Raw genomic sequence first — 10,155 nt, 5'->3', positions numbered from 1 at the left:
GACAGATGAAAATGTGGTCAGAGCAAAGGGTTTACATTCCTGCTCTGAGCTGCAGTGATCAGGCACAGGGCTTATCCAGTGTTAGGGTACCCCAAAAAGCATTAGCCATATCTTTGACCAACTTCCCCTTACATTCCCTTTTCCCCTCTTTCAACTTCTTACTCTTCACTACCTGCATTTCCTCCCATACAAGCACCTTTCAACACTAACTGCTTGGTTTCAGTGGCCTGATGTCCTTACAGTGTGTTTGATGTGGGAGCTCTAATAATTTCTAGCCAGGTGGAAATGTTGTTAAATCAGTACATTTGTTACCCACGGCATCCTGCTGTCTTTTTTAAAAACGACGCAAAGGGTTAACCATCGGCACACATACCTTAACATATCTGTTTATCTCCACTCCCCAGCTAGAGGCGGGAACAAAACAAAACAAAACAAAAAAACAACATTTGATATACAAAATAAGCTGATGGTAACACAATGCCAAAAATAGCTTATTATGTTAAGTGCAAGGGAAAAAAGCCTTGATATAAAGCTTGATTGCAACAACATTTCAATTTACCAGTTTAAATACAAGACTTGCATTAAAATATTTCTTGAGATACATCTCTTGCTCTCTAAGGTGATTTTTTTTTTAAATTTATATACACATATCCAGTTGTAACACTTGACAGTAGTCTTATGAAGCATTCAAAGAGCATAACTTGATAAGTACACACTGTAGATATGAATGGTTAATGTCTATGATTTCCTCCTTCAAGGGTTTATAACATTATGTTGAGTACTAGCCTCAGACAGGTGACCAGCCACCTGATGCAGTGTAATACCCCCAAGCCCTTCCCTGAGGTCCCACAGTCCAAGCCTCCAATGCTCACTGGATCCAGATGGTGTTGCCTCTTTCTGGTCTGCGAGGCTCTACTGTAAGTTCTCCAAAAGTGGAGAAAAACTGCTCCATTTCCTTCTGCAGCATGTCATTCCTCTTCTCTGCATCCTCTTTGGCCCGTTCTGCATTACGCATTTTGATTTCTACCATTGTGAACTTCTTTCGCTCTTGATCCAGCTCTTCGTGTAGGGCCACCAATTCAGTCTCCAAGGTGAGATTTCTCTGCTCCAAGCTGCAGAAACCGAAATAAAAGCAAACAGCTCCTGAACAGCACTCCTTTCATTCACTTGTGCAGAAATGCACACCACCACCAACTCATGCATTTTGCCTTTTCAATTACGAAGCTTAGACTGAATTTCCAAGAAGTGTATCTACGAACTATGTCTTCATCAATGATCCCTTCCCATAGGGCACTCTCTCCTCCACAGCTCGTTTAGAACATGCATGATGGCAGCCACTGGTTACAGTGCACAGTGGCAAACAGCTTCATGTAATTCTCCAGCAAATAGCCTAAGTAAGCCTTTTACTTCTGGAAGTGTTGACTCCCAGCTCCCACTGTAGTTGCACTAATTTAATGTGAAAGGTCAGAGTAACTCCCCAAATGCCTTTATTTTGCAACTCATGTTTGTCAGTTGATTTATCTACTGTATCTGTATTTATGAATACAGATTGACAAATCAAAAAAACAATCAAAAAACCCTGCAATCAGCCTGTCTTGTTTTTTGTCCTAAAAAGTTACCCTATTTTTGATCTATTTATCATTATATCTACCCTAGCGACCTTGTGTTTGAGAAGACTGTGCAGTACCTGTACACACAGACATGGCTCCCCCATGTCTTCTTTAACAGGCCTGAGCTTTGAAGGAAAGATGCAGGCAAAGCAGCCATGCAGAAATGGGACTGTGAGCAGACGTAACTCCCAGATGTAGCACTGCCTGACTAGGAACAGGGACTCTGGAGAGAGGTTAGAACAGTCTCCCAGTCCCAACATTTACAGGTGGAGTAATGCAAGACTGATTTCGCTGAAAGGTGATGCCCAATTGCACCTCATTCTCTGGAGGACAGACATCGAGTAATGAAATCATTGCAAGAGCCTACTGATTTCGTCAGTCAGATTCCACACAAACTCCTAAGGTTCTGGCTTTATTTCTGGTGCAGCGTAGTGTGTTGCAACAGAGGCAAACAGTAGCTCTGAAACCCAATTGGATCATGATACCAGAAAAGCAATTCCATATGCCAGCAAACTCAGTGCAGAGCATGCAGTGATTGCAGCTAGTGCAGATTTTTAGCAACCCGTAAGAGAGGGCACCTCTTTTCTCTGCAAGAGCCAATCAGATGGCAGAGCCAAAGCATCTTACCTCTTTAACCTTGTCTCATACTCTAGTTTTTGTTTGGCCATCTCTTGCTTCAAGCTGGACACCAGGCTGTGGAGAGCACTGTGATTGTTAGTACTGTTGGCCACAAATGTTTCGCTGTTATCACTGCTGCTGGTGGCCCGGCTGCTGTGGCCCCCCACGCTCCTTCGGTCACTTTTGTTCTCATAGTCACCCGGGTTGGAGAGGTCTTCATTTGGTGGTCCATCCAGCACAGAGTCTTCAAAGTTACCCGCAAAGAAGTCCTGCTCGGGGCAGGTGGTGGTGGATGAACGGCAGGAGGTGGAGTGCTCGGGGAGGGATATTTCACAAGATGACGTTGACCAGGTAGCACTGTCCACGCTCTGTTTGTCATCAGAGTTCACCATGGAGAACTGCTGGTGGACATTGTCATAGGTGGAGAGCCTGTTGTGCTGACCCGACTCGCTGACTGAATCCTTTTGTTTGTTGTCCCTCAGCGTGACATAGCCGTTGGGCGCCCAGCCCGCGGCCCGGTTGTTGAGGGTGGTGGTGATCCCGTCAGTGCTAGAAACACCCATCCGCACACCGCCGTTCTGCATGCTCTGTGTGCCCATCTTAGTCACCGCTCCTTTCAGGGATGACGTTCTCCTGCTCTGCAGGGTGCAGTTGGGTAAGGTCTGGCTCTTCTCCTGGCCCTCCACAGAGCTGCTGAATGACCCGTTGGTGACTATGCCACTGCCTTTATTAAAAGCGGGATTTTTTTTCACCATGAGCGGTGGGCTTCTGGTGACATCTAATTTCTGGATGCTGTTCCTGGGGCTATTTGTCTTGCTGCCTGGCTGAGCAGTCGGAGATTCATTGTCCACGCTTCCCCTTTGGGGAGACTCAGGTTTATCCCAGGAGCAGCGCCTCACTGCTGTGTCCTTGGTGTTGTTATTCTCTTTGTTCTGCAGCTGCCCCACGATTGCTTTCTTTGGCATTTCATTGTTATTGTTGCACACCTCAGGTCCCATCTCAGGGTCTGCATCCTTGGGAAACAGCTCTTCATGCTTGCTTATCATCACTGACATTAGCTGCTGGACTACTACTGTACCTGAAAGAAGGCACCAAGCATGTGGTTATTAATGAACTGTTTTATTTAGAGCATAAATGCACTTTATGGGTCAAATTCCACAAATACCTAGCAAAAAATCAATTTACACAAACATTAACTTAGTATGTCCATCTGTATGACACTCTGAATCTACATAACATGCCTGAAATTCACCTGGCCAGCAGGCCAGATGAGCACCACCTCTTCTTTCCATCAAAACAAGCCAGCACGCCTCACAGCCCCCCCAAACAACCACAATTTTTGCAAAGGAGCTATTACTGTGGCAGTTATTGCATCCCAAGAAGACCACAGAAGGAGATAATGAGTAGTAAAGAATAATGCCATTACAAGTGATGTGTTTCCATGTGGAAATCACTTAAAACCAAGTCCCATTCTGGCCAAGCACTTACATGTAATAGATTAACAGAAAGGGAGCAAGGGAGGGATTCACATTGCTGCAACACATAAGATTTAGTCTTCTGAAGCAAAACTGCAATAATGTGACGGAGTTTATTTCATGTGAATGCCTTTAACCAGTATGCAGTGAGACTAGATGCAAGCAGGAGACTGTCACGTTAGGGCATGGTAAGGAACTTCTATAGAACCACAGCTTGCTACTTGCTTTATTAAGTGACTGCATCTCCAATAACCCCTTGGTGTGCACACCACTTGACTGCACTGCAGTTTACACGCTACCATTTATAACTGGACTTGGGATAATAAAGACGTGCAACTGTTATTTCTTTAAACTGAACCTCATTAAGGACTACTAAGAATCTTTCAGGAACAAGGTCAAGGTAGTTAGAACAACCATCCCATTTTTAAACTCCTGCAGAGCTTTCAGAGGTAGGCCGTGCTCTTTTAATCAGTTGTTGCCCACTGTGCAATATCAACTGCTTTGGAATACTTGGAATATCTTTATAACCTACCCTTTTAAAATACAACTACTAAGAGACAAATCAGGCAGGTACTTGAAAACAGTTTTTTAGTGTTTTTCTGTATTTGTTTGCTAAGGCAAAATCATGCATTAGAGTTCAACTAAAGCTGTTTCTCATGAGTAAAAAATAAATAAATAATTTCCCTTCAGTGAGTATAGTAACCGTGCCATCTTCCAGAGCAGCCACCACCATTTTAGGCTGTTGAGAAGCAGGATGGAGAAGTTTCTTCAGTCATTGCAAAAACAGTATTTTGTTTCCACCCACTTAAAACATCTTTCTTGCTCAAACTTTAACAAAAAAACTCCTCTCAGCAGCCAGTTCTGAAAAAATACAGATTCCTTTTTACAGATACTTTTTTTTTTTTTTTTTCCAATTATTAAATGAGTGGCTAACTCCTTTTCCCATCCCAGTGGGATTCCCCATCTCCCATGGGGAGATGATGTAAGATGCCTAAACTAGGACTTCAAGGACACTGTGAAGCTTATCTCTGCACCCCAATGTCCGATGGTTATAATGGATTTGAGAGAAGTATCTACAGAAACGAGGGGTAAGCCACAAATACAATTTTAAGGGTACTTGAAGCTGCAAAGATTGATGATACTCATGCACAGTCACAGCAAATGTGCATGGAAATTGGACACCTGCCCTTGCAAAGCCTTTTGAGTCAATTGCATGATCAAACCATTCCCTGTGAGAATGAGAACCCAGGCATGATAGTGCAGATGGCAACTAAAAACCCTTTCCAAATTAGAAAGCTTTCTGGCTTGTTTAAGCTACTGTTCAGAATACTGTTCAGCTGCCCTGGGTATTCACCACTTTTGTTACGTGATTTGGAAACACCATGTTTCTGTCTTCAGCAACACAGTTGTTGTGTTGATAAATGGAAGGAGGAAGAAATACAGGACCTCAGAAGAAAAAAAAAAAAAAAAAAAGTAAATAAAGTCTATGGGGAATTATTGTATCTGGAAAGAGGAAAATCATCAAATTCGAAGAAAAAAAGTAAATCCACACACTCCCAAATAAACCAATCACAAACTACCGTTTCAAATTTTGGTAAAACTGTCAGTGCAAGGACAGTGTACACCCCTAATTTCTGAGAAAGTTATGCAAATCATAAATACTAAGAAACTAGTGGTTGGAGGGAGAAAAGGCACCATGTAATTTATGGAGAATGAAAAACAAAAGGTTTTTAAAAAAATCTAACTGTGACAGTGATATTAGTTTTAACCACAGCAAAATGTTACAGCTAGACACTGCTGAAAATAACAGAATGCAGCCATTTGATCACTGTTGTGTAAGAAGGCGTGCAATACTTCTTTGCCTTCTGGGGGATTCTACATGGGTCACTGCAGTATGAACCTCCACCAACTTTATCCTTAAAAACTGCAGATGAATTATTAACTGCACCTCTACCACACGTGCTGAATAAGAACATGCTGTATTTGCAGCAAGTGTTTAGAGGAAAAGTACATTTTTAATTAAGTTGCCAAGGCAGCAGAATTTAATGCAAAATCTGTTTGCAATGCTGTAAATGTCAGTTACTTTTACAGTATCTTGTAAGACTTAACCCAGCAGTTCCTTCACATTGAAGAATACTGTGTCCATAGAGACAAATATATAGAATTCACTGTTCATACAGCACAGACCGGTATGTACTGTTCGTAAATCTAAAGATATCCCTTCTTTCTACCTCAGTCAACTCACCCTCCATGATGGTCAAAGGATCTTCCACTTTAGGGCGAAGGATGTTGGGGCCAAAAACAGTAGCCAGATTCTGCACGCTCATTTTGTTTACACCTGAGTAAGACTGGACTTCATCAAGGAATCTGTGTGAAAGAAAAATGCCTTTGAGGAACATTTAAAAAGGGAGGAAAGAAAAACAATCAAAATATATGATAGTTTCTTAACGCTGTTGAAGTATTCCATTCCATATCCTCATGGAATATCATGAAAGCTCAAGGCTATTCTCCTCAGCTTCTTAACTTTTTTTTTGAAAATTATACATCAATAAAAAATAAATCTCATTCTTAACTAACTTTAAGATAACTCTCTTGACTTTCTCCAGCATATTCAATCAATTATTTGACTCATAAAATATCTTCAAAATGCAAACAACTAATTACTTTATACTCTTTTTTTTTTTTTTTTTTTAATGCTGGGAACTTCCTTTAAGTTCACAAATTGCAACTCTTGAAGACTTGTTTTTAAGATCTTATATGTTTCCACACAACTATTCTACCAGGCGTGTGCAGTTTTCAATGATGACACCATGCTTCAAGAGTGCAGATGTAAGGCCAGTAACTGTAGCTAGAAATAGTAAAACCAGGGTCCTAGTAGACAGTATATATTTAGTTCTGCCTTTCTTATATTCTTGCAAGAGCACTTACCTACAGATGTATTTCAGTAGATTATAATTGACAGCTGGCAGGCTCTTTACTTGCTTCACCAATTCTTTCAGGCCCTATATATGTGGTTTAAAACACAGTGTGGAGGCAGAGTTTTCTTAGTATTTTGCTACAGAGACTGAGAAAATGTCAGCAATTCCAATTACAAGACAATAAACACATCACTGAAACTGCAGTAGTAAGACAAATGCTATACACGTTACCATCAGAAACGGCTTGTAGAACTCATTTTGAGGTGAGAAGGCTATATTCTGCTAACAAGGATTAACTCTGGATAAAAATACATACATATATAACTGACTTGTTTTCATCCCATCTTGCCCTCTGCCTTCACTCTTTCTTATTCTGACCAGCAGCTCCATTCCTCCTCCTCATGATAAGAAGGCTGAGGCTTCGAGGAACAGTTCTGGTTTGAATTAGTTGGTGTTTTCAGATGACAAACTATATATATATATTTATACATATATGTATATGTGTATGTATATATGAACCTTGTTCTGGTCCATACTAGAATCAGTCTAATAAACAGCTATTCCAGTTTGTGCCCACCTTGGGAATGAGACGAGCAGAACTGCACACGGTAATTTCTGTGCTCTGTGGAAACAGCCCCTGGCTATGGTCTTTGCCAACCAGTGCCTTTAAACTCTCGTTCAGTATGGGGTTTTGGTGCTTTGCTAGCATCCACGGGGCCTGAGTTACAGTACATTATGAACAAAATGCCATTCAAGATGGGACAGACCACAACAGCACATGAGTTTGCTACTTGTAGGCTAAGAAAAAATGCACAGCTCCTTCCTTTAACAGTGACTGCTCTTTTAACTTCTATATGGAGGAAGATGAACTGAAAACCTAGTCAGTTTTACAGCTGGATTGCTAAGCCACTAAAAACAGGATTGAAAAGGCTCATTTTCTGTAGTGCTGATTACTGCACACTGCCAGTACCAACTCCAGCACCACACGGCCACTGTGATTCCATTTTTGCTTTCAAAATGTATTTGTGAAAGTGCTTCATGGCATAGTTGCAATGAACACTGTCAGGTGCCTTTACGTTGGAGCTATCGGTAGTTACAGACATAAAAAACAGACACAAAGCAGATAGCTGCAACAACTTAAACCAAGCTCTGAGGATCCCCTGCCATAACTTGTGCAAAGAGCAAGTAAAATCAAACCAACTGAAAGGTCTGCTCCCGTCTTTTGCAAGCAGCTGACCCTGAGCTGTAAGGGCTAGCCAAGCACCCAGCTTGCTTTCAGAGGGTTTAAGAGATCAGGACCAGAGGAGATGGTTTGGCACCAACCTTTTTACCTCCATCCCATTAGAGGGGAGCAATTACCACCTCTGCTTTTGGCAGGCATTAAATGAAGGCTCAGAAAAGAGACAGCCCCTCAGAAAGGAGGGACTCATACTCCTCTCAATTAATTGGAGGGTTAGGGAGGAGAACATCTGTACATCTACAGCACTTAGATGTACATAAGTCGATGGGGCCGGATGGGATCTACCCGAGGGTACTGAGAGAACTGGCAGAAGAGCTGGCCAAGCCGCTTTCCATCATTTATCAGCAGTCCTGGCTATCGGGGGAGGTCCCAGTTGACTGGTGGCTAGCAAACATGACGCCCATCTACAAGAAGGGCCAGAGGGTGGACCTGGAAAACTGTAGGCCTGTCAGTCTGACCGGGGAAGCTCATGGAGCAGATTATCTTGAGTGTCATCACATGGCACTTGCAGGGCAACCAGGTGATCAGGCCCAGCCAACATGGGTTTATGAAAGGCAGGTCCGGCTTGACGAACCTGATCTCCTTCTGTGACAAAGTGACATGCTTAGTAGACAAGAGAAAAGCTGTGGATATGGTCTACCTTGATTTCAGTAAGGCTTTTGACACCATTTCCCTCAACATTCTCCTGAAGAAACTGGCTGCTCATGACTTGGACTGGCGTATGCTTCATTGGGTTAAAATCTGGCTGGGTAGCCGGGCCCAAAGAGTTGGGGTGAATGGAGTTAAATTCAGTTGGAGGCCAGTCACTAGCGGAGTCCCCCAGGGCTCAACACTGGGACCAGTCCTCTTCAAGATCTTTATCAATGATCTGGATGAGGGGATCAAGTGCAACCTCAGTAACTTTGCAGATGACACCAAGTTAGGTACGTGTGTCGATCTGCTCGAGGGTAGGAAAGCTCCACAGGAGGATCTGGATAGGCTGGACCGATGGGCTGAGGCCAACGGTATGAAGTTCAACAAGGCCAAGTGCCGGGTCCTGCACCTGGGGCACAACAACCCCAAGCAGAGCTACAGGCTGGGAGATGAGTGGTTGGAGAGCTGCCTGGCAGAGAAGGACCTGGGAGTCTTGGTTGATAGTCGGCTGAATATGAGCCAGCAGTGTGCTCAGGCGGCCAGGAAGGCCAGCAGCATCCTGGCTTGCATAAGAAACAGCATGGCCAGCAGGTCCAGGGAAGTGATTGTCCCCCTGTACTCGGCTCTGGTGAGGCCGCACCTCAAGTACTGCATTCAGTTTTGGGCCCCTCCCTACAAGAAGGACATGGAGGTGCTCGAGCGAGTCCAGAGAAGGGCAACGAAGCTGGTGAAGGGTCTGGAGAACAAGTCTTACAAGGAGTGGCTGAAGGAGCTGGGGTTGTTCAGCCTGGAGAAGAGGAGGCTCAGGGGTGACCTTATCACACTCTACAGGTACCTGAAGGGAGGCTGTAGCAAGGTGGCAGTTGGTCTATTCTCCCACGTGCCTGGTGACAGGATGAGGGGGAATGAGTTAAAGTTGTGCCTGGGGAAGTTTAGGCTGGATATTAGGAAGAACTTCTTTACTGAACGGGTTGTTAGTCACTGGAATAGGCTGCCCAGGGAAGTGGTTGAGTCACCATCCCTGGAGGTCTTTAAAAGGCGTTTAGATGTAGAGGTTAGGGATATGGTTTAGTGGAGGACTTGTTAGTGTTGGGTCAGAGGTTGGACTAGGGGATCTTGGAGGTCTCTTCCAACCTAGATGATTCTGAGATTCTGTGGAAGAGTCCAGTTCTAGCAGTATTTTAAATGTCAAAATGCAATTAGAAATAATAACCTTAGAAAGTTAGAGGAAAAGACTGCAATCAAAAGAATAAGCTGATTTATATTTACTTGGAAGAAAAAGTATCTGGCTGACTTGAATACCCATGAACACATAGAACAATGTAAAATCAAGCACTTAATTTCATTTAGTACTTCTTCTGACTAATATACAGTACCCTATGTCACTGCAGGGCACATAGATGAACAAAATAGGGATTCTATCACATACTATGTTATGCAAATGTAAAGAATTTTTGGAAGGTGGCCTACTTCAAACATCTTTATGATGCCTTCTGATTCAATGATAGGCAATGAATAGAGTCCTTTGGTCTTTAAGCAAAAGTTAGTAAAATGTGTCATCCCAAAACGCTTAGAAGAAAATTACCCCTTATTTATTCACAAGAGTTGAACAGCAATTCCTAATACCCTACCTCTTACAGCTCAGGATAATGATCCATTGA

General features: G+C 43.0%; 1 protein-coding gene across 5 annotated transcripts in view; it reads right to left on the bottom strand.

Annotated features, from left to right (window-relative positions):
- Positions 1–353: 353 nt before the first annotated feature.
- ARHGAP24 (Rho GTPase activating protein 24) overlaps positions 354–10,155 on the bottom strand; it is a 175,780-nt gene continuing 165,978 nt past the window's right edge. For all 5 annotated transcript variants that reach the window (XM_035323638.1, XM_035323637.1, XM_035323642.1 and 2 more), the window contains 4 exons: positions 6,632–6,705; positions 5,949–6,070; positions 2,238–3,306; positions 354–1,112 (listed from right to left, as the gene is read on the bottom strand). In XM_035323638.1, the coding sequence (XP_035179529.1) occupies positions 869–1,112; positions 2,238–3,306; positions 5,949–6,070; positions 6,632–6,705 (1,509 nt within the window). In that variant the 3' untranslated portion in view covers positions 354–868. The remainder of the gene's footprint in view (positions 1,113–2,237; positions 3,307–5,948; positions 6,071–6,631; positions 6,706–10,155) is intronic.

The sequence above is a fragment of the Oxyura jamaicensis genome, chromosome 4, assembly GCF_011077185.1.
Source record: "Oxyura jamaicensis isolate SHBP4307 breed ruddy duck chromosome 4, BPBGC_Ojam_1.0, whole genome shotgun sequence".
Taxonomy (NCBI): domain Eukaryota; kingdom Metazoa; phylum Chordata; class Aves; order Anseriformes; family Anatidae; genus Oxyura; species Oxyura jamaicensis.
Note: the sequence above shows the minus strand (reverse complement) of the source record. Positions and strands in the feature narration are given on the sequence as shown.